This window comes from Culex pipiens, chromosome 1 (assembly GCF_016801865.2).
Source record: "Culex pipiens pallens isolate TS chromosome 1, TS_CPP_V2, whole genome shotgun sequence".
Lineage (NCBI taxonomy): Eukaryota > Metazoa > Arthropoda > Insecta > Diptera > Culicidae > Culex > Culex pipiens.
Genome location: NC_068937.1, coordinates 70,022,837 through 70,050,221, shown reverse-complemented (window position 1 = coordinate 70,050,221; position 27,385 = coordinate 70,022,837). Strand labels below are relative to the sequence as shown.

The following is a 27,385-nucleotide window of genomic DNA, read 5'->3' as shown; positions in this document are numbered from 1 at the left end:
GTCATCCGGATGGATGCGGCAGGATCGAGGTTGACCGCGCTTGTCATGGGCTTTAACCGTCGGCGGCAGCATCGGTGTATGCTCCGCGACGATCCTCACTTCTTGGCCGCAGTCCGGATGGACACGACCTGGACGGGTTCGAATCTTGGCAACTCGGGCGACGTGACCAAGACACGAGTACACTGCTGGCAGCATCTGGTTGTGCTTGGCGCTGGCGGTGATGTCGTTCTGGCTTCCGGTAGACGCTGGATTGACCTCCGTATCAACCGCCTCAGCTGGTTTTTGTGGCCCGTGGTTGGCCACAACGAGAGCGTCGGACGTGGTGTCCGCACGAGCGTTCTTGGTTGGTTGCTGCCTTGGCCGGGAGTCGCACAAGCTCGGTTCTTGCAGAGACAAGATCGCATCTCGGACGGATACGACCTTCTGCTCAGCTTGCTGGAACTGTCGGATCGCATCCGTCAGGTTCCGGGTTGGGGACATGGCCACTTTCCGCTGTTCCGGGAAAGTCCACGTTTAGCACCTGACACCGGTTGGGCAGGTTCTGCTGCTTGGTCGCAGCACTGGTGGATGGATTGATCGTCGAACGGTTGGACGACGACGCTTTGTCGCTGTCACTTCTGGCGTCTGTGACACACGCTCACACGCGGTGTTTCTCCGGGAAAACACGTCCGGACACGCAAATGGCGGGGCAGAGGGGAACACTCGATCGGAAACTCAACTCACCTGCTCTCGACAGCCCAAAAGTAGTTCAGCTGGTGAACCACTTGGTGGAAGCCCCTGGAGCGGACACTTCCGGAATCCGACTTCCGACGGCGTAAGTCCGCGGCTGGACGAACGCTCGGAGGCGGTTGGCTGAAGAGGTAGCGGAGGATGACGTTGAACAGCAGCGCTTGATCTGGAAAGTTCCGGCGGTTTCCGGCAACTTCAGATCCTGGCCTTGATCGGGAACGGCGTTCACGAATCCGGCTCGAAGGACCATGTTCGGGGCTGACCGATTGTGGGTAGTGGACTGTATTTAGGTTGAGGTGACTTATTTACAGCGGAACGCAGGAGGGAGGAAAACACCAAAAGTTGTAGATTTTCTAGTATATTTTCTCCTTCTTCTTCACTCTCCTGCTTATTCTCACTTCACAAAACTTCTTCACTTGCGGCGACGATTGCGTGTTCTCGCTTCGATGGTCGGACGTGTTCTGACGCGAGCTTGGTTCGCGGGTGACGTTTGACGTTCAACTGTCAGTTGACACGGTGGGCGCAGGGGTGTGCGCAAGGCGGGGTTTCCTTTTCGGTGATACCGAACAACATAAAGCTCAAATCTTTAAAAGACGCCGCGAGGTGGTATCCCGATCGTCAGATTCCAGGTTCTTCTTAGGAGACAGGCCGATCGTTTGACGTGAACACTTTCACTTTTGCACTGAGTATGTCCGCTCCCAACCAATATTTCCTCATGGTTCGGTGGTTCTAACAAAGAAGGTGCACTTATGGCCTGTTTCGAAAACTATACAAAATCTTATCACAAGAAAATGTGAACTTTTTGCAAACCAATTAAAAAACGACAACTTTTAAATTCTCTAGAAGCATTTCGAACCGTCAAAAATCGTGCTGCGATTTTTTCCCCCTTTATTTGACATTTAAGTTACAATATTAAATAAATTTTAAAAGAAAGATATTTTTTTAATTTGTATTTTTTGAAAATGTTTTGAATTTGAACACAATTTGAAAGGCATTTATCTGTTAAAAGATTCCCAAATAACTATAAAAATAACTAAAATACCAACTATTTCCGAATTTTGAAAATGATACAAACGTACTCAAATCTGATTTAAAAACACAAACACAAAGTTTCATAGCAATTTGTCCTTAATAATTTGTTTGACTGTGTTCGGCCAACGCCAAAGTTCGTAGGCAGTTTCGAACCAGTGTGTGCAGCCCCACCCCTGCACCACTGACAGAACGGCGCTGCCAACTTTGACAGCCGATAGCAACGGCGCGACGACGAGTTCGCGCGCAAACGAATAAACGCTCGAAAAGAAGAAAGCGACAGCGAAGCGGCGAAACGGTGTGCAAAAGCAAGTTGCAAGAAGGATCGCAAAGAGGAAACATTGACGCTTGTAAATAAATATATGAGAAAGTAGAAAGGTTTTTTTAGTTTTACGGAAATATCGCGTGTTTTCTGTGCCAAAATCGGAACCCAAAAAATCCCTTTAGTGTTTACAGTCCGCTAAAATAGAAGACAGTCCATCTCGTTCAATAACCGTTGCCAGTTGCCGCAACATTTGGTCCATTCGAACCGGACAGAGGACTACGGACAGTTCGCGAGGGCAAGTGAAAAGTGGCGGCGGACCAACCGGATGGTCGCCATCTTGTGAAAAACATTCCGCAGTACGAATTTGAGCTACCAGTGTACTCTCTTCCTCCATCTCGCGATCGTTTCGAGTGTTCTGCCGTGTGTCTGTGTCCTACAGCACGGCCTAGCGAAAACGCTGACGAAAGTGACCTCGTCGGGCAGAAGGAAATGAGCTGGAAGTGATCCCCCTGGTCACCGGCAGAATAACCAAGAAGTGTGCGCTCGGCGAGAAAGCGGCACGCGCCGCCGTCTTGCCGCGGAAGAAGAGTGCGCAATTGTGATCCGGAAGTGACAGTTCCAGAACTCTCCAAAAGGTGACTCCGTGGTCTAGCCAACGGCGGAAACAGTGGCGGTTTGCATAAAAAATTCGTGCCAGTGAGGGTGCAGTGAGCGAAGCGGCGGCATTTTGTGTTCCCAAGCGTGGAAAATTCCAATTCGCAGTGCCGCTGCGGATTTGGCGGTCGCTCCAGCTGCACACGGGAGAAGAAGAAAAGGTGGAACGTGTCCTGCTGCAAGCGTCAGCGGGACGGTTCCAGAATCCAGCTGCTTCGAGGCCACAGCGCTGACGGAAAGGGCCTGCTGCAAGCGCCAGTAGGAAGGTTCCGGAAGGTGTGGCTGCGAGTGTTCGCGAAGAACATCGAGCGGTACTACGGTGAGTTGGATCAAGTGCTGCAAGATTTTGAGGAGAGTGATCTTTTTGCCGATGAACGAGACGCCCACGACATGGAGTGCGCGGCAATTGAGGGGCTACTCCAAGGAGTCAACCTGAAGATCGTAGCCCTCAGTAGCGCACTGCTTTCTCAACCCGTTCAAGTCACTGTCCCTCAGCAATGCCAGCCACCAGGGAGTACCGGAAATGATTAACCCATCCACCAACCGAAAAGCACGATCAGCCGTTGCACATGCGGTGCGACGGACGCCACTTGAACACAGTCTGCTTCACGGACCGTGAAGTACTGGGCGTTCTGAGTCAAGAGACGAATCCCAATCCGACCGAACCTCAAAGCATGCCAGATTGATCCCTTGAACCAGAGAAACCTCCTGCAGCTGCTCCAACCGCCCACCAAACTTAAAGTTGTCGGCCATGTAACCTCGACAAGCATACAAGGAGACGTCGACTTGTCCAGCGATTCGGGCGTTGCTCCTACGCCACGAACAGAAGAGCGGATCGACGGTGTTCATCACGTCGGCAGGTGTCAGCCAGTGGAACTTGGTTCACTGCTGCCAGCCGACGTAGAACGAGAAGACGCTGAGTTCGATGACCCGCAAGATGTACAGCTGCCAGCTGTTCAACGCCAACGTCGCACGTTCAACTGACCGTGACCGTGCAGCCGGAAAGTTAGCGGAGGAGCTGCTGCAGTCTGTAATCTTCACCAGAAACGAGAAGCAGTTACGATTGGTTTGGGACCCGGGAGTGCAGCCGAGTTTTGCTTCCCGCTCAACCACTCAACTGACCGAAGAACACCACCAGATGGCAGCAAGTCCAGTGTGGCCAGCGGCCGATTCTTTTCTTGTGGGTTTGATTTTAGAAGCTGAGCCTTCAACCCGGGGGGAGAATGTTCGACCAACGCCGAAGTTCGACTTAGATATAGGCAGTTTCGAACCAGTGTGCGCAACCCCACCTCCACTGAAAGAAAGGCACATAGCAATGTCACATGTTTTTCACATGAATCTACCCCATACGACTTAGCATGTGAATGTCATGTGTAAATCCCTTGAAAAAAATCCATCGCGTGAACCGGCAAATCTAAATGCAAAACACGTGAGTTTGACGTGAATGCTCACATGGCTTTTGAATGGTGTGCACATGAATTTCAAATGATTTTGTAGTATAAATGCAATGGCTTTCCCGAAATTTTCATGTGATGTGAATATTGCATAAAATTTTTGATTTATTTTGAAATAAGTTTTACTACGATTATAAGTTTTATTCAACACGTTTTGTTTATTGATACATGAAATAAATAATAATTACAAATTATTCGAATTATTCGTCGACGGCACAGTTAACTGGTAGCAGATTCCGGCAACGCTTGTGGTGGTATCGCTGCACCAGCAGGAACCGTTACTTGAAGCCGTGAAACTGCATGACGATGGTTCTCGGAGGCCTCCACCGACTCGACCTTGATGATCTGGATCAAGTGCCCTTGGGCACGGTGACGAGAAGCCATGTCGTCCAGCACCGCGTCACGAAACTGCCGACGGTAGTTGTGTGTTTCGGAACGCGAATCATACCGGAGCCAGATTTCGAAGTTAACGGATCAATCGGCCAATACAGCGTCAGTGTTGAGAAAAAAATCAGGAGCCAACTTTTAGCCGCAGTTTTAATTCCTGAAATTTCATTGCCGAATGTTAGCATTTATGTAATTTGTTAATTTTCACTGTTTACATACTTACCAAAAAGTTCTAGTACGATTTATTTTAAGTTTTATACACAAAAAATATCGATTCTTTTGTAAAAGAATTATTTCAATATAAGGATACGCAAATTGGACCGTCTTCGTCCGTCGCCATCTTACGAATGAATTTTTTTCATCAAACACCTTCAAGAACCAATACATTTCAATCTCACATGATTTTCACTATGAAATCAAGAGAAAAGTCGAATGGGGCAAATCCAAGTGAAATTCTATTGAAACCAAAGTGAACACCAAGCGAAAAAAGAATGAAAAAAATCTCGCTTGCGATCAGCTGATTTCAAATGATTATCACATAAATGTCACATGAAAATCACATCTAAGTCAAGGGAAAAGCATGGCAAATTATCACGAGGTGGTCACTCCAAATATATTGCATTTATTTCATAAGTTAATCCGTATGTGCATCCATATTTACGTGCATACACCATTCCTCTATGAATTTTATTTCAGTGTTCACAGCTGTCATCGCAAACGCGCGCACTGTTTACAAACAACAAAAAAAATCAATCTGTCTCTATTACATTTTCCGGCCGGGCGATTCGCTGGCGCTCCGGATTTCCGGATTTCGGAAAATCCGGATTTTCCATTGTTTTGTTGTGCGTGTTTGGACTCAGTAAGGCACCAGAAATCGAGATGGTGGTAACCCAGGAGGACAAGTCGATCGAGCTGCTGGACGTGGACCCTCAGGAGACGGAGGACGACGGGGCGGTGGTGGTGCTGGCCTGGTTGATCCAGAGAAACTCAAGTCGGGCGATTTGGTGGGCGTAAACAAGGACTCGTACCTCATCCTGGAGACACTTCCGGCCGACCGAGCAGTATTCGGACATTGGCGGGTTGGACAGGCAAATCCAGAAATTGATTGAGGCCGTCGTGCTGCCGACGACGCACAAGGACAAGTTCAAGAACCTGAGAATTCATCCACCGAAGTCGACCTACCTGAAGCTGGCCGGCCAGTAGCTGGTGCAGATGTTCATCGGAGACGGTGCCAAGCTCGTCTGGGACGCGTCCGCACTGACCAAGGAAAAGTCGCCGGTGGTTTAATTTCTTTTTATTTGTGGAATCAGTTTTTTTTTGTATTGTTAGATATGATGAAAAAAAACGATATTGACCGCCCCTCCTCTCCCTTCTCCCCCCATGCGACAACTCGTTGGGTTGCGAACAGGTGCGCGTACTTTTTCAACTTGCTATTCGGCCCCACGATGAACGTAAAGATCCGTTCCTGCTTCAACCACTTTGTTATCTCTCGATCCCAGTTGTCCACCAAACTGCTCGGAGTCACGATCAGAACCCGCTTCACAACCGGCTGCCCGTAAGGTCCCTGATTCTTCAAGGTGTAGATCAACGCCAACGTCTACAACGTCTTCCCCAGTCCCATCTCGTCGGCCAAAATCGCTCCAAACTGTTCCGAGTCTTCGCGTTTAATTCCCAAAACCCTTCCCGCTGGTGAGGCCGCAAATGCTTAGCCACGCAGTACGGAACGCAACCCTTTGTTATACTTCCACTGATCGAACAAAGGCTCCCGCATCATCAATGGAACAAAGTCCTCCGCAATCGCTTCCTCCCCACAGTCCCAACCAGCTCGACACCACAATCGGACTCCCGGCGCACATCGACTCCGCCGGCGGCCTAAACCCTCCTCTCGCCTCGAATCGAACCCTCTTCACCGGCACATCATTCTCCTTGGCCACCTCCCCATCAATCCGCTCCACCAGTTCAACCTCCTTGCTCAACCGCGAACCCTCCTCCAGCTCCTCCCCCTTCACCAACCCAGAGCTCCCAATCACCTTGCCGTCCTCGTCACCCAACGTGACGCTCTTCCCACCCACGATGGTCAACGTTCCGTCGCCCTCCCTGTGCTTTTTGGTCGTTATTTTGCCCCAGCACACTTGCGTCGTCGTTGGTTCTGCGGGGGTGTGCAACGCTGCCGGCTTTCTGACTGCGACGGCTCGGGCTTCCAACACGCGGGCATGGTTCTCCGAGCTGGTGAGCAGCTCCAGCATGCCCGGGTCCGGTTGGGCTTGCGGTAACGGCTGCGGTCGGATTGTGATGGTGGTGGAAGTTCGGCCGGCAGGGACCGCTTCATCGACGGTCCTGCCGTCATCACCCGCATTTGCTTCTTTAGTAGAAGTGCTGACGTTTCTGGTCCCGCTGTCCCAATCTTCGTAGGGCACCGGAAATCCTGAAGGTGACAAAATATACCTCAAGCTGGATTGGAGCGGTGACAGTTTGTAAATGAAGGAAACAAACAAGTGACAGTTCTGAACTGTCACTATCCACACTGAGCAAAATTCAATTCCGAATATCGTGCAGATAAATAATATTTACGCTTGTATTTACGATATTTACGACATATTTACGGAAGTAAATCCAATGCGCTACGGATCAACCATGTGCCCAACCCCGTGCAAATTATCGTGTTGATTTTTGGAGCAGCTCACGTGAAAAAGCACATGAATTTGCTATGTGGGATTTTTTCAGTGTCTGTTCCACTGACAGAACGGCGCTGCCAACTTTGACAGCCGATAGCAACGGCGCGACGACGAGTTCGCTTGCAAACGATTAAACGTTCGAAAAGAAAAAAGCGACAGCGAAGCGGCGAGACGGTGTGCAAAAGCAAGTCGCAAGAAGGATCGCGAAGAGGAAACATTGACGCTTGTAAATGTAGGAATCTAACCCTGGTCAACACTGGCTGACAGATCAACTATGGTTGACGTCTAGAGATGAGAAGAGTTAGTTAGTGACAATCAGAGTGTACCGCGGTCGGACACGCGAGTGGTGGCGGCAATAAAAGTTATTAGCCGCCAGTGATGTGTTTTATTAATAATCCGCGTCTTCCTCTGGGCCCAACGTCTACATTGGCGACGAGGAGAAAATATCCAGTGAAAGTGGAAGTGTCTCAGGAAATCTAAGGTAGTGTACGGTAATTTTTGTGAAGAGGTGGAGGAGGAATTATAAGAACAACAATCTGTAAGTATGTAAGCGGGTGCGTGAGATTGTGAAAGCAGTAAGAGTGTATGCGTGTACACGTAAGCGGTGGCAGTTGAATGAAAAATATACACATTGTGCATTTGTTTACATAGTTACACGGCTAAAGAGGGTCAGTTAGGTTTGACTTGATTTTCAGTTTTGTACTCAGTTTTGGGTCCTCTTAAAAGTCTTCGTTTTGGATAACAAACGGCCGTAATTTAAGTTTTAAATAGCATCTTTTTTGTGTTATAAAGGTCAGAGGAGCCGGGACACGTGGTGTGGAGTAAGCGTAGTTTCCCCTCACTCAATCGGCTTGAGTTCGATCCCAGAAGGTCCCGGTGGCATTTTTCGAGACGTGATTTGTCTGATCACACCTTCCGTCGGATGGGGAAGTAAATGTCGGCCCCAGTCTAACCAAGAGGTTAGGTTGTTAGCTCTTTCCAGGGGTAGGAGTCGTTTCCCTGGGTCCTGTTTTGGTGGAGTCGCAAGTAGGCAGTTGGACTCCAAAGGTCATCAGTTCGAATGGAATTCAAGCTAAGGTGTAAAAATAGGGTTTGAAATTGCCTCAACGATCAAGCTTTCGGTAACCTAGTTTCGAGTAGGAATCTCGCAATCGAGAATGCCAGTCGGTCAGAGGAAAGTTGTCTTGATCTTATTTCATTCAAATAGGGTCACTAGAGACAAGACGACAGGTTAATCTGGTATTTTGATTCATTTCTTCACTCGCAAAATGGAAAACAGTTGGTAGTCGGTTGAAGTGATTGGAATCTTGTGGGCATAATTCAAAGAGCGTTTCTATTTGTGCATTCGTTTGGAAGCTGGTTAGGCATGGTTGCCGCATTTCAGTTCAGCGCTTAATTCAGTTCAATCTGAAACTGACTCGGTTCTAAGGTTAGAAATTTGACAGCCTTGTGAACTGTTTTTGCACGCGTGTACTTAGGTAATTGTAATTTGTGCGTTTATTTATAACGATAACCTGTTAGTTAACAACTTTTTTATCAGGTCAAGGAAGTAACTGTAGGAACAATATAATTGATAGAAATAATCCATACAAACTGAGTACTGTAACTATTCGTTAAACTTAAATTAAGTAGAATCGATTGGTAAACCGTTCCAGCAGGTAGCTCCGTGGACCAGGACACTTTTTCCGCTTGAAGTGGTGTGTCTAGGGATGATGAAGCAGCGGGTTCGCTGCTGCTGACTGCGTTGCAGGTGTTGATGGATGTAGTCTGGTAGGTTGTCGTAGTCGGCTTGTCTAATGAAACTGCAGATCCTTAGGCGGTATTTCGATGGCAAGTCAATTCCAAGGATAGTGTTGCGGACAGCTGCTGTGGTATCACGTCGGCGAAGGTTGTGTACAAATCGTACGGCTGATTTGAAGCAACGATACAGTTGATCCTTCAGTGCAACTGATATCTGGTGATCTTGTTCTAAAAAGTTATGGATGGCTTAGTGTCGAAGGTGGATGGATTAGGATTAGGATTAGGATGGCTTAGTGCCGAAGGTTGGCTTAGTGCCGGGGGATGGCTTAGTGCCGTTGAGAGGCTGGTGGATGTTCACTCATGCCTGGTGGAGAGATGGCTCGTGAATATCTGCTGTAAGGCCTGGGGGAGAAGAGGCTTGTGATTGTCCACTCATGCCTGGTGGAGAGATGGCTTGTGGATGATTACATGGAAGCCTGGTGAAGAGGAGGCTGGTGGATGTTCACTCATGCCTGGTGGAGAGATGGCTCGTGAATATCTGCTGTAAGGCCTGGGGAAGAAGAGGCTTGTGATTGTTCACTCATGCCTGGGGGAGAGATGGCTTGCGGATAATTACACGGAAGCATGATGAAGAGGTGGCTTCTGGATTTTCGCTCTGCCTAGCGTATAGATGGCTTGTTAATATTTAGGCCTGGGGTAGGGGCTGCAGGCTTGTGTATGATCATCGAAAGGTGAAGTTAGAAAGATTTGTATTCGTCAACATTGTAACATTGTCGTAAGTAACAGTTACTGTTAAAGTTAGGAAATCAAGGTACAAACTACAAGGATATTTTTAAGGAAGTTCAGTAGTGCCATTAGGGATCATTTTTGCACAAGTTAACAGTTGAAATGATTGAAAAGTAACAGGAAAGTTTAGGGTATTTGGTAATTCGTTTGGGTGCAGGCGTGGTCGAATGGTTACGCTGTTCGCGTTGTAAGCGGATGATCAGGGGTTCGTTTCCCATCTTCTATTGACTTCCATTCGGATGGGGAGTAAAACGCTGGTCTTCGCCCTTAGTTGTTGTTAGGCCGTAGAGTAATTCCAGGTGTAGAAGTCGTCTCCCTGATATACGAACAAACAACACACCAAACCAAACCTGCTCCGGTAGAGTCGCTGGTCGGCGGCTGGACTTGCAATCCAAAGATCGTCAGATCGAATCCGTGGGTGGAAGGAGTAAAAAGAGGTTTGGGTGCTCTTCCCGTTCAAGCCTTCAGACTCCTAGGTGCGAGCAGAATCTTACAATAGGGGCCATAAAAGATCTGGGAACGTTAAAGTGGAAGGTTTGTTTTGTTGGTTGTTTTAATTCGTTAAGGTTATGTACTCATCAAACGTATACAAGAGGCAAGATATTGTGTTCTAATAATGTAGAAGTTGTAAAGCCAAACTTTAACCTGCTCTTAAATACTATAACACAATCAGTGATTAAACCTACAAAATACTTTTTTTTATTACTGAGTTTCATTAGCAACAGGTCACAGGAGGAGGAGGTTTTGCCAGCACACGTAGTTCGTTCGGAGAGGTCTTACTGCGTTAGGCCGAATTCCGCGTGAACAACACACAGAGGAGAAGGATGAACCACGAGCTAGTGCAGCTCAACGGCAAACCGGGTTTTCAGAGAGTCACCTGGGTTTACCTTTGGGTCGTGCGCATGGCAAGAGAGCCAGGCGGGCGGGGTGCCGACCTGGACGGAGTGTGTGCGGCCCGGAGCCGAGTTGGCTGCCGGCTCACCTGGAGACTGCTGATGAACTAAGGGATGTCCTTAAGATTTGAAGGAGGATGGTTGCAAGATAGGGTTCTGTTTGGGGGTGCGAAGTTGTCTTCGTATTCCAGAATTGTTAGGTTGACGGACCCAATTCCGTTATAATTTGATTGTACAAATAGTTAGGTGTTGTGGTAAGTAATTTTGGAGACGCTGCTTTATGGGGTTGATTAAATGCTGGGGAATGTGTGAAGGAGTATTGATGCAGGGGGCTCTGATTGATAGGCACCGTGAAATTGTTAATAATCGGTAACTCCATAAGACAATGAATGAGAAATAATTTATATTCAATTCATGTTTATTAGTTACATTTATCATAATACATTTTGCCTAACTAATTACAAAATGCAGAGTTTTGGAGATACTTACAGCTACAAAATAATTCAGATACAATCATTGGATGAAATAAGTTCAGTAATTTCAATAAATTATGCGAGAGCAGATAAAACTGTTTAAAACAACTGCTACTTTTGCTAGGGGAGAAGAAAAAGGATAGGAAAGCTTAAGTTTATATCACAGAAAATTTGTCAGTTAGTTAATTAAGGCTAAGACTTTAACTGCAGGGCATAGGTACTTTCCCATCAGCTCTTGCAGCGCAAAGAACTGCTCCAGCTTGTTTCCGCAAACAACTTATTTGAGCGACTGTTATTGTTTTAAGATATAGAATTGTGAAACGATAGTTGAGGATTATCTTTATTCATTCAAATCTACCGGACTCAAAACAAAGGGAACAAAAAAAAAACAAGTCATTTTTTTACAAAGAGGCTGAAACAAGTGTCTTATAAAATATAATATTATTTGCATTGGAATCTATAAAAAAATACTATCTGAAAAATGCTGCGTACAAGATTTTAGACTCATTAATCTATTGAGTAAATTTGCTCAAATTATAGGAAAATAGGGAAACGCTTAGCATTCTATTAACTTTAAATTAAATTGTTTTAAGTGAAGGAGGAGGTAGTACTGGATCGATTGGATAGCGGTTAACTGTAGTGAATTATGGTTTTACAATTACAAGATTAATAAATGTGACGGAGCAACAATTAAATTGAACAGCTAAGAAAGGAGAGTGAAAGGACAAAACTTCATTGAGTGTAATGGCTTAGTTCAAAGTGCAAAGGACGTGACAAGAGATTATACTGTAAACATAAATGCTCGTTTGACTCAGCAAAAGATATAAGATTATAATACTATTGTTATCAACAAATACTAGATTAAAAATAAATCCACTCGTGTGTTCAGATCAGGGCAATTATGAGGACAATCTAGTTTGCTAAACTGTTAAATTATCAATTGTGAAGTATCTATCATTTTCAAGGAAGAGAGGGATGTAGGAATCTAACCCTGGTCAACACTGGCTGACAGATCAACTATGGTTGACGTCTAGAGATGAGAAGAGTTAGTTAGTGACAATCAGAGTGTACCGCGGTCGGACACGCGAGTGGTGGCGGCAATAAAAGTTATTAGCCGCCAGTGATGTGTTTTATTAATAATCCGCGTCTTCCTCTGGGCCCAACGTCTACAGTAAATATATGAGAAAATACACCCAACCGGCGGTCGCAAGATTGTGATGCATAGGGACGTGTCGTTACATCGTGCTGCCACCTGGTTTTTTTAAGCGCAAGAGTGTAAAAGTGCTGAGTCATCGTCTAAAAATAGACGGCGCCCTATCTCGCCCAGCAAAATGAAGTCGATAAAGTAGTCGGTTTCGATGAGAAAAAGTGGAAAACGTGGTCTAAAAATAGCGACGCCATCCTCCTATGGTGGCATGAATGTATATCAGATTCTGCATGAAATCTGTCCTCATGCATTTTTTGCGATGTAGGGGTATGACATTTTTGCCCGTTACCGACAATTATCGACAATACCGACGGCTTTTTGGTTGTATTTCACAAAAAAACCCTTATCAGAACGAGGACTGAACCACCAACTTCTTGGTTATTGATCCGACACGCTACCACCGCGCCATGGACACTTGATGAAATGTGAGTGAAAGAGCACCAACATATCCTTCTCTTTGGAGTGTTGCTCGAGGACGGGCCAGCATTATATGTGTTGGTGAGAACTGCAGATCGCTGACATGTTTACACGCGGGCAAAAATGATCTACGGGCTTACTGCAAAATTTTTTATAAATGTGACATTTTTTGCAGCAAATCGACTGTTGCAGATATTGAGCTATATTTTTTCTTTGGGTGTATAAAGGTTTTTGTAGTTTTACGGAAGTATCGCATGCTTTCTGTGCCAAAATCGGACCCCAAGAAAATCCCTTGAGTGTTTACAGTCCGCTCAAATTGAAGACAGTCCACCTTGCCCAATAACCGTTGCCAGTTGCCGCAACAGAATGAGAAAGCCAAAAATCATCTTAAAAAATACTACTAAAAACAGATTTTTGAAATTCCATCATAAATTGGTTTCAGACTCGATTATCCGAAACTTTTTTTTTATCGGCGCACATCAAGCAGAGCTTTTTGCACCATGATTTTTGGTACGCAAATTTTAGTATCTTCAAAATTATAGAAACTATCGGCATACTGTTTAATTCATCCTCTAAAGTACTGTCTACAAAACAATAAAGCAGATTTTGACTATTTTTACAATCATATTGATGAAGGGTTAAATCCGTAAATTTGAAAAAAAAAATGGAATAAGAAGACAACAACTTCCTTGGCTGCTGTGCACCCTTTAGTTGATATTGAAATACATAATAAAATAAAACGGATGAATTTAGTCGATTGTTCATTGTGCTTATCAAATTCAATACTTATTGAAATAAGACTTCTAAAAACATACGACTGAGTAAATTTTCTATTGCATAGCATAGCATAGACCGGCCCGTGGCTTAATGGCTACGGCTCCCGCCTCATAAGCGGGAGCCCTAGTAACATTTTTAAACTTACAGGTTTTATCATGGTTCTGGAAACCCTCATACGGCTTCAATAGGCTTTTATGGCCTACTTAAAACCTAAAATGTTACCAGGGAGGTTCAGGGTTCGATTCCCGACCGGTCTCCTTGAAATTATTCGACTATAAATGAACTTTGAATATGAACAAAAAAAACGCATGGAATCAGGTGGGATTCGAATTCACACCTTTGGATTGGTAGTCAGATGCTCTAGACACTCGGCCACCGAGGGGTTGACACCCCTTGAGTGAATTAATCCGTAGTGGTGAAATAATGTCACAAGGTCATTTACTATATATTACAACAATCCCTTTCCCAACGATTCCCCTACACACACTACACACCATATTATATAAATAACTCGAAGTGGTTGATACGGTATGTCCCCACTTCTTCTTCTTCCCCTGATGATTCCATGAAATGTGGGTTCCGTTCATAGAATCTGTCTCTTGCGGTTAATGCAACGCAGTAGGCCGGGCCGCTTTAGTGAGTGTAATAAATTTCGGGGGTCCTCGAAAGTACTGCAATCATTAATAATGACAAGAAAGAACTTGAGGCGTAATCTAACCATAAGTTCTTCCCGGATGCTTTCTTCGGACTGGCTGCGCTTGTGTTCGATTAGATTAGATTAGATTATTGCATAGCATAGCATTGCATTGGTGTCTACCCGTAGTTGCTACTCTGTTATTGACCAGGACCTCCAAGAATTGCTCCGTGGACCACAGATGAAGAGTAGGAACCAATCATCACCACTTCGCAACTTTCAAATGTCACTATCATGCTAGCCAATCACAGCTCCGGCCACGACACGGGACAAGGGGAAGTGGATAGGAATTTTTAGTCCGATACTTAAGTGATGAAGACCGCTAAATCGGCTGCGTCTTCGACAAAGTATCACGTGAGGTTTGAGGGTGTTAGTAAGGCGTCATCCATAAAGTATGTCACGCTCTAGGAGGGGAGGGGGGGGGTCTGAGCAAGTGTGACATTGCGTGTTATAAGTATAGGAAAAGCGTGACAAAGGGGGGGAGGGGGGGGGGGGGTAAATTTTGGCTGATTTTAGCGTGACGTACTTTACGGATGAATCCTAAGATGGGTGTGAAGCCAGGATTCACCGTGGTAAGTGATGCGGCCGGTCAAATCTATTTATAGTCCTTAATTCTTCGTATGTTCTTGGATTCATTTTGGAAGCTTTCCAATTCGGTTCACCAAGCTTTTGTGGTGAATTCTGGTCGTGTTGAAAGTTCATTATTCGCCTAACAATTATGCAACCAGTAAGTGTCCTTGAATTCAACTTGCATTCAATATTGCATTTCCTGTTCTTAGGTACACAGATTCCAATCAAGTTTCTTGGATTCTTATAGCATTCTTAATCCTTCTAGTCAACTAAGCCTCGGTGGTCTGGTGGTTAGCATTTTTGTCTGCTGACCCAAAGGACGGGGGATCGAACCCCGCCGCGAGGCAATGAATTTTTCGTTCATATTCAAGTATTCAGAATTCCTTCTTTTTCATAATTTCTCGATAGGAGCAGATGGGAATCGAACCCAGAACCTTTCGCTTACAAAGCGAACAGCGTAACCATTCAGCCACGCCTTTCCCTTCATACGACTGAGTAAATTTCCTATTACCACGTGAACTTGATCGTAAAAATTGCAGCTTATCAAACAATTGTATTTTTAAACCGGGTCCGGTAATGTATTGTTAATCGTGGTTGCTTCTGGCCCCTGTGGCATTTTACGAGACGAGATTTCTAGATTAAATTTTCAAAAGGTCCTATCTGCATAGAAAACCCATGAGGGATAGGTTGTTTTGAAAATTTAATCTAGAATTTGTTTGATCACGCCTCCGTTAAATGAGGAAGTCAATGGCCCAGGCCTAACCAACTCACTACCAAAGTTCGTCAGTTCGAATCCTGGGGAGGATGGGAGCTTAGGTGGAAAAAGAGGTTTGGATTACCCAGCCCGGGAGCATGTTGACAGCTCCCATACAAACTGAGCGTACCGTCAACTGGGGCGAATTGGGTACTAAAGCCCTATGTCAATTTTTATGTACAACGGTAAAAAACACGATTAAAAACCATTTCTGATCACTTTTTTCATTTTAATGTAATTTTTTTTAAAACGACAAAATAAGCATTCTGGAAACATTTTCTTTAAAAACTTGTTTAAAGATACGCTACGTTCAAATATTAGTCTAGAACGGTTGAAAAAAAAAGTTTCCTATGTAAATTTTGAGTTGCGTATTTGATGGGTGGACTCCGACGAGGCCCACTTGCCATCTGTCGTGAATACGCGCAACTCACGAAAACTGTTATCTTAGGGTCCGGTTGGGATTACCTCACTGTTTCAAGCCTACAGACACCTTGTTTTGAGTAGGAATCTTGCAATAGCGCCAAGTCTACAGCATGGCCTTGAACAATTTTTTTTAAAGCAAGTTCGCCAAAGAAAAATATCATGAATACTCAACAGAAAAAAAAAATCCAAAACCGAGTAGCTTGAGTCTATTACACAAATTTAAACATTATTTTCCCCAATTCTTGATTTAGAATAACTAGAATAATATTGGAATAATATTCTAATAGAGAAAAGTATAAATTGAATTCATTTAAGAGAAATTTGTCGAATTTTAACTAAACTTAAAATATTTTCCCGGTTTATAAGTCGTATTCCCGAGTTTTTCCCGGTTTTCTCCTGTTGGAAAAAATGCCCAGGGTTTTCCCGGTTTTTTTTCCCGAGGTGGCCACCCTGGGTTAAATTTTGTACCGACGCGCAAAACAAATGGTGTGCTACTAGTGTGCGTGAGAGCTGGCTTAGATAACTTTATCGAGAAATTAAAAAGAGAGATGTAAGCCGGTAACATGGAGTGAAACATCCACACCCAGTCACGAAATATTCTAGCAGAGCTGGTTCTGCCAGAATCCTGCTAGAACGGTAGAACAATTCTGCTAGAATGCTGTAAGAATATCCAGCTCTGTAAGAATTCTGCTAGAATCTGCTAGAACGTCGTGACTGGGCAGCTGTCATAGGGACGTGTCGTTACATCGTGCTGCCACCTGGTTTTTTTAAGTGCACGAGTGGAAAAGTGCTGAGTCATCGTCTAAAAATAGACGGCGTCCTATCTCGCCCAGCAAAATGAAGTCGATAAAGTGGTCAGTTTCGATGAGAAAAAGTGGAAAACGTGGTCTAAAAATAGCGACGCCATCCCCCTATGGAATGCTTCACAGCAGCTTGACAGAAAGTTTAAAGCCTGATCTACACCGGGAAACTGCTGCGATCCTATTGGTACGTTCGTTTGATGGCTACCCAAGTAACCATCCAGCACTAAAACAAATCACTGTCCAGCACTAAAAGCGCTTTTACAGCTGCAAGCTAATGCTAAAGTGTTTTGACATCTGCATCAAAAGCGCTTTTGCAGCCGATTTGCAGCTAAGTTTGGACTTTATATTTCTGATTTCCAGCTGGGCCCCTACTGTGGCTGTTCCACCCCTGCAAAATGTCAACAAAGTTGGGAGAGGCAAAAATATTGCTCTCTCACACTCTCTCTCAATTCTAATTTTAGTTTGTTTACCACTTTACCGACTCAGCTGTTCGAGCGGAGAAGCCAATTTATTTGATTGAATCTGCTTTGTTGGGGATGTGATACCAGATATCAGAAGTGGTCTTCGATGTTAAAACTGATGATTCCTGCGCCCGGGTCGTCACGCCTGTTTGGGAAATGTTCTACTTGTGTGTTTGAACAGCTACAATTGCCGTTGCATCCTCTAACCAAACACTCGAAATTTGTAAAAGATTTCTGCCCCACGATTTCAAGAGTACATATATTTCGTTGAGAGGAAAGGAAAACTCAATTGGATTTGGGTTTGAATACATTTTTTTTTATTACATGTCACATTGCATCACATGGTTTATTCACGATCCTAAAAAACACTACATGATACTCGCTATTCGTACCTGCAACCGTGGCACCGCAATCGCGAAATGTCCGCCTAGATCGCTGTCCGCTGTCTTCCAAGTCCGAACGATTCCAATGGTTGGTGTTTCCTCGACACAAATGTCATGTTGGAATTCCATGACGTGGGTTTTGATTCCTGAAACATAATTGTTTGTTTATTAATGAGAAAAACTATTTATTTTTTGTAATACTTACGAAAATTGTAAAAAAAAGGTGTTCAGTTGCAGCTTTTTCCAGTCCGGATCTTGCTTGCCATGTTGATTTTTCAACGAGTGAGCGAGAGCTGTGTTTTGCTTTGTTCTCCTTCTCGCTCACTCTCTCTCACACTCACTCAAAATGGCAGACGTGATGCCATAGTATTTTTAGAAACATTATGACAGTGTTGCTAGTACCTGCACGAAATCAGCTGCAATTCAGCTATTCCTAGAGCAGTTGCTTTAGAGCTGATTTGCTCTCACATTAGCTGTTTTACAGCAGATTAGCTGTTGAATGCTGGTTTACAGCCTATTAATGATTTCTTTTAGTGCTGGATGGTTACTTGGGTAGTTCCACACTGAGTGCCGCACTCAGAGCTGTCAAAGTGTTTGTTTGAAGAAACTCGCGCTAGTTCCGCACGAGTTTCGCCGCCATCTTGGAACTGAAACTCTAGTGCCGCACTCGATATTTTTTCAGTTTCATGCGAGTTCCACGCGCACTGACAAATGACGTTCGATTGAACCAAAACTGGCACCGACGAGTGCGGCACTCAGTGCCGCACCGGCTCTTCAAACGAACGTACCATATGCTGCGCCGCGATGACAGATGTGAAAAAAATTCGATCTAAATACGCAGACTTTCCTGCGAGTACCTATCTACAATGGGCTGCGTTGGTTGCTGTGATTTCCCATTTGGAACTGTCAACGCAGAAATCCTGCAAAAATATTCGTTTATTTCAAAATTAATCGAGAAATTAAAAAGGGAGATGTGAGCCGGTAACATGGAGTTAAACTTTCGCAGCTTTCATGGAAACCTTCACAGCAACTTGACAGAAAGTTTAACTCCATGTTGCACTTTTAATTTCTCGATAGAACATGTGACCTGCGGTCTGTGATTTTAGTACAGAATCGCAGCATTGTCAATGTAGAAGATCAGATTGATTTGCATGTGTTCAAAACTTGCGCTTGCATCTGCGATCCTGCGAGTTTCCTACCCACTCGGAAAATAATCTGGTGAATTTGAGTGTCTGGCGCAGGTGGACGTTTGTCGTACAGTTCAGACACACTTGGCACACTTATTCTAGCCAAGTTTTGCGTAACGCCAGAAATGCGTCCGCCATTTCCGACCGGGTAAAAGTGCAACATGGAGTTAAGCCTGGTCTACAATACCTGGCGTTCGTCTGGGGACTTGCGCTAGCCATCTGGCAGAATTTCCCCCAGATTTGCCCCAGATTTCTGCCATGATTTTTGGCGAATATGACACAAACCGGTCGGGCACGGTTCAACCGATTGATTTTGTTGCCAGACAGCTGGCTGAAATTTTGCCCGATTTTCGCCAGATTCGTCTGGCGTTACGCAAAACTTGGCTAGAATAAGTGTGCCAAGTGTGTCTGAACTGCACGACAAACGTCCGCCTACGCCAGACACTCAAATTCCCCGGATTATTTTCCGACTGGGTAATTTCTCGATACAAAAAAGTGCGAAACGAACTGAGCAATGTGTGATTCTCAGTTTGAGTGTAACTTGGAGTGCATTCCACACATGTGTTGTAGTATTTTTGCAACCGTATTATCTTTCTCTAAAAGTGTATATTTTGACAGCTCTGTTCCGTCTCGTTCACATCAAGTCAAGTTCTGCAGTTCACTTTTATGCAGTTCAGTGTTTGTTAACTGAAGAATTCTCTTCCCAGTGCGGTTGTTTGTTAATCGTGGGGCCTCGCAGTCAAAAGACGGCCTGATTGTGTGTAATAACATGATAAATTAAAATTAAAGTGTGCGATGGCTGAGCTTCGATCGAATTCTCATTTTTATTGTCAGCATGGAAGATGTCTAGTGCATGCTAACTAGATTATGTGTACATTATATGTTACATAATTAGTTTACTAGACCGATTGGAACGTTAATCATTTAACACATTTTTTAATTGTTGGTTTTAACAGTAGTTAAGTAGGATAAAAAGCATACGAAATAAAAAAAAAACAATAAATGTTTAGGCTTTGAAGACGACAACTAAGCCAATAATTTTAAAAGTCATGTAAACATACATTGAACACTTGACATTTATATGTATTAACACAAAATGTCAAAAAGTGTTCATGTGGCAGGTTGATGCAAGAAAAAAGATCCATCTTTCGAAGTGACCGGTCATCTTACATACGTTGAAATTGTTTTAGATAGTTAGTTTAACAATTCAAAGTTTTTTAGTGAAAAATTGGGTTTTCAGATTTGTTAAGCTCAGTCATATTTGAACGAAAAGTTCTTTAATACGGAAAACATCAATTTCGCAGGCGTACGAATACAGTGATCGATTTTCGAACAGAGTCGGCCATGTTGAAATTGTGAGCAGCCTGCTACGAAGAAGAACGTCCAATTGATTGTTCCCGTGCACTAGGCGCAGCAGCAGCGGAGGAAAAACTGGCAATTTCCAGAGAAAAACAATAGAAAACTGTTTCATAAGTGTACCAATTTGTTGTGAATTAGTGCGTGGATAAGTTGCAGAGATGTCTCAGGCGTTACCGATACGTTTTCAGGAGCATTTGCAGGTAAAAAAAAATGGCCGTAACCTTTGTGGGTTGCAAGGGAGAAGAACAGAAAAAACGATAAATCTCAAAGAAGAGTATTAGGGAGAAAGAAAAAAAAATCGGATCAATAGACGCCCCTTTTTAAGACACGAAGATATTTTTTTCTGTCCGTGACGGTCGACGGATGTTGAACATTATTGTGCATAACTTCACGGTCGCTTATGTTTTGACAAATGTTCCATTTCACCTCTTTGTACCGCTTGCTTGTACTCTTTCACTGGTTTTATGTAAAAGATTGAGTCATGCATTGAATTAATCATCTCCCGGAAGATGCTCGTACTGATAATGTAATTCAATTTAGGCACCCGCCCTCTGTTCTTTATTGCCAGTAATTTTTTTTTATTTGATTTTTTTCATTTTTTTTTGTATGATATTAGTCTCTGTATAAATTAGGGTGGTCCAAATCCGCGGTTCCTCTGGGCTACCCTCTGAAATCAAAGATTGTCCCATCACTAGGCCAGAGGCGACGCGTGGCCAAAATGTTTACCTGTTCAAACAATCTTTTCAGTAATTTTCAAGTTTTTTAGCTCAATTATATTTTAAAAATATCTTTTATTCATAATAAAGAGAAATTAGATGATGTTAGCAATATTGTTGTGAGAATTGTTAATCACATGATTTTAATTGAAATAGTAACTTTTTTAAATTACAGCAATGATCATTCTTTAAGAAGTGTAAAATTGAAATGCTATTTAAATTGTAGTTTTCTATAATTAGCTTGTTTTGTTAATAAAAAACTAAATCAAAACTTGAGGCGTAATCCAACCACAAGTTTTTCCCTGGAGTTTTCTTTAGAATGACTTCATTATGTTCCATTGGATTAGATTAGAGCAAAAATTATTCATTATTTTCAAATCTCACTAAGCAAACATTCCGTATGTTGACCATTCTAATCCTGAAATCACGTGCTCTAGTTTCCTGACCAAAACAATTAGGCCATAAAAAATGTATATTACGTTTCTCTTCAAATTTTCCCTAAAAAGACTAGAAGGGAAAAAATTAATATCGATGAAAATTATTTTTTTCATTTAACAAAAACTCGTGCAATCGATTGGACTTTTAACGTTTATTTTTGCATTGATTTTCAAAATGTGCTTTTAAGCATATAACAAATTTTGAATTGATAGTCACAAATAAAAAATTAATTGTCATAGTAAAGTATAAAAAATCTGAGATTTTTTTGTTATTTTACTGCATCTCATATCTCAATATAAATCCATAAAATAAAATAAAAATATAACTTTATAAAATTTTCCGAAGAATTTTTAAACGATCAAAACTCAAGAATTCAAACCAGGTAGACTTTATTACAACAGCTTATTTTAGCTTTGTTTTGATTTTTGTTTTTGTAACATGTAAAAAAAATATTGTATGCTTGGTAGGTCAAAGATTTTCTTCTATTTTCTTCAAATTATTTTGCAAAACTGTCGACGAACTTGCTTGCTCACTTTTAACAGAGGTATTTATTACTTTATTTCAGTTAAAAACGCTTTTTGGAAGCAATATGCCGTTCTACTATTTATAACAATTAAAAAAGTTTTACAAAATATTTGAGCGAACACGCCAAATCGTCTGGGCATCATGAAACAGCCAAGCGCATTCGTATCCATAGAGCTCTCAAAGAAAATCTGACGCGCATTGAAAATCCTCCCAAGCAAAGTTCACAGAGAGAGAGAAAGCTCCATATTTTGCTCTCTCCCTGCTCGTGTCTCAGCTCGCGCGCTTTTATGTCGACTGTGCAAAAGCTTTTATGCACAGCCTGAACTACCACATTCATACCGTCCAGCGTGTACAAATAGGGAGGGCTTTCTGTGTATTTTTGGATGCTTTGTATGGGAACTCGTGCATGGAGAAATCCGAACAGGTTGGCGGCGTGCGCGTTAGATTTTCATTGACGCTCTATGATACGAATGCGCTTGGCTGTTTCATTATTCCAAGAAGAGTTGGCATGTTCGTTCAATTATTTAGATGAACAAATTTTAATTCTTTCTTCAAAAAGAAAACAAAATGATCACCTGTCCTATGAACAGGTTGAACAGGTGGACGCGACGCCTCTGCACTAGGCAAAATTCCAAATTTGAGCTCATTCTGACCACGGAAACCCCTCCCTCTAATCACTTGAAGTTTGTATTGGAGAAGTCGTCAACATGTATGGAGAAAAGCAACTGTTTCTGTTTTTTACTTGTGGACTGCCGTTCTACGCATAATTGTCCCATGTTCAAAAAAGTGCAACTGAGAAAAACGCGATTGAAATTTTTCGATCGTTTTTTGTGTTTCTACGCATAATTGTCCCGTGGGTCCCTATTCACCTTATACGTCCCTAATCATCCCAGTTAGCAGTTTATTGCTCTTATTAGTTATCCTCTTGATAAATAACAGGTAAACAAGACACAATACTTCGTATATCTAAAGATTTCGTGATAGAAAATACTTGGTGGGACAATTATGCGTAGAAGTTCAACGATGGGACAAACAGACTTGATGTTGTTTTCAATGAGTTTCCGAACAAAGTACTAAATTGTATGTGTTTTTCGAAAAGTAAACGTCAAACTAAACCTAAAAATGACAAAAGGTCAGAATCGACCAAAAATGACATGGGACAATTATGCGTAGAACGTCAGTGGTGTCGTCCTTTTCGGAAGCTAATGACTTTTCAGCAAAAAATCCAAAAAATATGGTGTCTTCGGGAAGGTTGTTCAAAATTTAATGAAGGTTCTACATCTAAGAAACGATAAAGATTGGAAGGCGCCACAAGTAAAAAACTGAACTTGAAAAAAGGGCGGAAGAATGTAACCCTCAATAAGGGTTTTGTTCATGGCTTTCTACCTAAGGTACTCGCAATTGAGTGTGTAGTAGTGCGGTTGTCAAAATCGTTATCTCTGACTCTCTCACTCCACTGACACTGACATTGTTTATGTTTTGGTTTTCCTGGCACGATCCACTGTTCGTTTGTTATTGGGTTTTGTTTACCTTGTGTTGACAGATAAAGGGTAGATAGAACCCTTTTAAGGGGTACTTCTGATTTTGAGTGTACAATAACTTAATAATGCAGGAAGGAATAAGAAAAAAAAACAACAACAACAAACATTATCAATAGAGTTATCTACGTGCGCATGTATTGCGTGTACGTACACGAAGGGTTTTTAGGTTAACATTTCTGGAGCAACATTTGAAAGGGGCGGTACGACATTGCTCTTACGGCCTTTCGTCCCATTTAAATGCGTGTAATCAAAGGCCGTAAGAGCAATGTCGTACCGCCCATTTCAAATGTTGCTCCAGATTTGTAACCGCCAGCAAAAACAAATAATAAGTTCCCGGTGAAAAATGTGGAACTGTATAGGACATACTGTAGGACTACCATCTTACTCAACGCAGTCAGATTTTTTTTCTGTTTGAGTATTAAGACACTGAATCCTGATTACAAGAACTATTGTATCGTGTAACCCATTTTTACTGTTATTAAGCATTTCCAGATCTATAACACAGTCCCATTGAGAGGGAAAGTGCTGTTCCATCCAGATGCTGTAAACTCCTTTCCTTGTGCCTTGTGCGCTATGTATCGCTAGAACCGCGGTGACAATTCTTTATCGTCATTTTTCAGCTCAATTGTCGAAGATTTGAAGAGGTTTTTTCGTCTTTTAGTTTTCATATAGGGAAAGGGAAGGGAAAATTTTATTCAAAAAATATTATTGCTAATTATATTGAAAGGGGAAAAATGTTTAGATAACAAGAGATATTTCCTTCTTTAAACTAAATTTTCAATAAAAATATCAAAATTTCATTATAAAGATTTATTGTGGATTATTCAAAAAGGAAACAATTTACTATTGGGGAAAAACATAAAGATGCCTAATTTTTCGAAAAAATAATAATAATCTCTTGAAGATCTATAAAAAAGGTAAATAAACAATACATTTTCATTCGTGAAAATGAGAAATACTTATAAAATAAAACAAAAATAAAATCTAGTAATAATTATGCCTAACGTCCATTATGCCAAACGTCCTAGATGGTTTTTGAACGAGTTATGCTAAACGTCCATTATGCCAAATGTCCAATTTGCCAAACGTCCTTGATGGTTTTTGAACGAGTTATGCCAAACGTCCTTCTTGAAAACCCGTTATGCCAAATGTCCATTATGCCAAATGGGGTACACCCGATGTGTGGTTCCTGAGCTATCGCCGTTTGAAACTAGGAGGTTCGCTCCAAAATCGCCAAAAAGATTTTTTGGGGAGGTACAAAATGGAGTGGTGGTCCAATTTGGATGAAATTCGGGATTCTTGCATGTTTTGATAGTATCAACAGACCTGCCAAATTTGAGCAGGATCGGAGAGGGTAATTTTCAAATTTACCCTTTTTCGTGCACAGTTGAGATGGAATGACCCATATGTGATTAACAATAGATATCATATTATCAGAGCGTGTGAGAGAGAATTATAATTTCGATGAATTAGTTCATCCATGAATTGTCATCTGTTATTATTGAGTAATTTTTTAATTAATGATATTGTAATTGAATTTAAAAAAATAATAATAATAATATTTACAGGTAAACTGCCAAAAAATTAAGAAAAAATGCAATATTCTTTGCAGGTGGTCGAGGGACACCGAACAAAATTTCTAGAAAACACAACAGAAAAGAATATTAGAGAGTATGAATGAAAATTTGCAACAATAATTGTAAAATTGCCTTGATTTGTATTGAATTGTAATGAGGTATAGTTTTGTTAATGCAAACTACATAAAGAAAAAAAATTGTAATAAAGCAGTAATCCAGCTGCGTGTAAAAGGCCTGGGTGTAAAATAAATTTTGCATTATTTTATGAAATTCTGTGTAATATTACACCCTGAAATATGTAGCCCATCAGTATGGGAAACCTACTTGACCGAAATGTCAAGCTCATATATACGTTTATCATTTCCATTTTTCAACGGTCTGATGGCCTAGCGGGCTAAGGCGCCAGTCCTTACTGTTGGTGGTGGGTTTGAATCTCGTCGGTTTTAACTTTTTTTTTGTGTTTACAAAAATTTTACATGCAGTGTGTAATATTAAGTGTTTATTTTGACGATGGTGATGTGCATGCTTTTGCATGCGATTTTACCATCGGACTTCTGTGTAATCTGTTAATCGGTTGTCGAAATCGGTTACAAAAACAACCGATCTTTAACCGATTTAGTCTGTAAATAAAATAAAATCTGAGTCAACCCAATTTAATCGGTCTAATCGGTCTAATGTATGCCGGGAACCGTGGTGTAGGGGTAAGCGTGATTGCCTCTCACCCAGTCGGCCTGGATTCGATCCCAGACGGTCCCGGTGGCATTTTTCGAGACGAGATAGGTGCGGAGGAGGTGCAAGAGTACAGAAGGATTGACTGTACAATCTACCAGAGCCGCGACGAGAAAAAGAGGCTGGGGACAGCCTTTATAGTGCTGGGTGAAATGCATGATCGCTTGATTGGGTGGACCCCGCTCACCGACCGAATGTGCGTGTTGAGGGTTAAGGGCCGTTTCTTCAACATCAGCATCATAAACGTGCATAGCCCGCACTCAGGAAGCGAAGATGACGACAAGGACGCTTTTTACGAGCAGCTGAACTGGACGTACAATAGCTGCCCAAAACATGACGTCAAAATCGTTATTGGAGATTTTAACGCTCAGGTTGGCCAGGAGGAGGAATTCAGACCGGTGATAGGAAAGTTCAGCGCCCACGTACGCACGAACGAAAACGGCCTGCGACTGATCGACTTCGCCACCTCCAAAAACATGGCCGTACGAAGCACCTGCTTCCAGCATAACCTCCGAGACAAGTACACCTGGAGATCACCGCATTGAACGGAATCACAAATCGACCACGTTGTAATCGACGGTAGACACTTTTCCGGCATCATCGACGTCAGGACCTATCGCGGCGCCAACGTCTCTCGGACCACTATCTGGTGATGGTGAAAATGTGCCAACGACTTTCCCTGGCGAAAAGCGTTCGGTACCACCGCCCTCCGCGGTTGGATCTGGAGCGGCTTAAGTTACCGGAAGTCGCATTCCGGTACGCGCATTCGCTGGAGGCTGCGTTGCCAGGGGAGGGTGAGCTGTTGGAAGCTCCCCTCGAGGACTGCTGGAGGAGCGTCAAGGCAGCCATCACCAACGCAGCGGAGCACCATCGAATTTGTGGAACGAGAACGACGGAACGATTGGTTCGACGAGGAGTGTCGAGCGATTTTGGAGGAGAAGAATGCAGCACGGAGGGCAATGCTGCAGTACAATCTCCGTGATTACGAGGAGGCGTATGGACAGAAGGCAGCACCACCAGCTCTTCCGGGCAAAAGTGCGCCACCAGGAAGAGTTGGAGTTTGAGGACATGGAGCAGCTGCATCGCTCGAACGAAACGCGCAAGTTCTACAAGAAGCTCAACGGATCCCGCAACGGCTTCACGCCGCGAGTCGAAATGTGCCGGGATAAAAATGGAGCTATCTTGACGAACGAGCGTGAGGTGATCGACAGGTGGAAGCAGCACTTCGATGAACACCTGAACGGCGCAGAAGCAGAGGCAGGTGCTCAAGGCGGCAGGAGAGAGGACTTCATTGGTGCAGCGGGAGAAGGAAATGAGCCAGTTCTCACGATGAGGGAAGTTAAGGATGCCATCAAGAAACTGAAGAACAACAAAGCAGCGGGTAAGGATGGTCTCGGTGCTGAACTCATCAAGATGGGTCCGGAGAAACTGGCGTCCTATTTGCACCGGCTGATAGTCAGGATCTGGGAGTCAGAACAGCTACCGGAGGAGTGGAAAGTGGGAGTAATATGCCCGATCTACAAAAAGGGGGACAAGTTAGATTGTGAGAACTACCGTGCCATCACAATCCTCAACGCGGCCTACAAAGTGTTCTCCCAGATCCTCTTCAGCCGCCTATCGCCAATAGCGGAAGGTTTTGTTGGAAGTTATCAAGCCGGATTCGTCATGGGGAGATCAACAACCGACCAAATCTTTACTGTGCGACAAATCCTCCAAAAGTGTCGCGAGTACCAAGTTCC

At 43.1% G+C, this 27,385-nt stretch overlaps 1 protein-coding gene, 1 long non-coding RNA gene and 1 pseudogene across 2 annotated transcripts in view; 2 read left to right on the top strand and 1 right to left on the bottom strand.

Moving 5' to 3' along the window:
- The first annotated feature begins 5,382 nt into the window (after positions 1-5,382).
- LOC120427320 (mucin-5AC-like) lies at positions 5,383-7,184 on the top strand (annotated as a pseudogene).
- Positions 7,185-17,491: 10,307 nt separating this feature from the next.
- On the bottom strand, positions 17,492-18,362 carry LOC120427321 (uncharacterized). Its single transcript, XR_005606853.2, has 2 exons — positions 17,780-18,362; positions 17,492-17,720 (listed from the first exon to the last, which is right to left on the bottom strand). It is a non-coding gene; the product is annotated as an uncharacterized LOC120427321 (long non-coding RNA).
- A 1,004-nt stretch (positions 18,363-19,366) lies between these two features.
- The window catches only part of LOC120427315 (clathrin heavy chain), a 34,351-nt gene continuing 26,332 nt past the window's right edge, over positions 19,367-27,385 (top strand). Inside the window, exons 1-2 of the mRNA XM_039592169.2 lie at positions 19,367-19,518; positions 20,066-20,320. Of these exons, the coding sequence (XP_039448103.1) occupies positions 20,279-20,320 (42 nt within the window). The 5' untranslated portion in view covers positions 19,367-19,518; positions 20,066-20,278. The remainder of the gene's footprint in view (positions 19,519-20,065; positions 20,321-27,385) is intronic.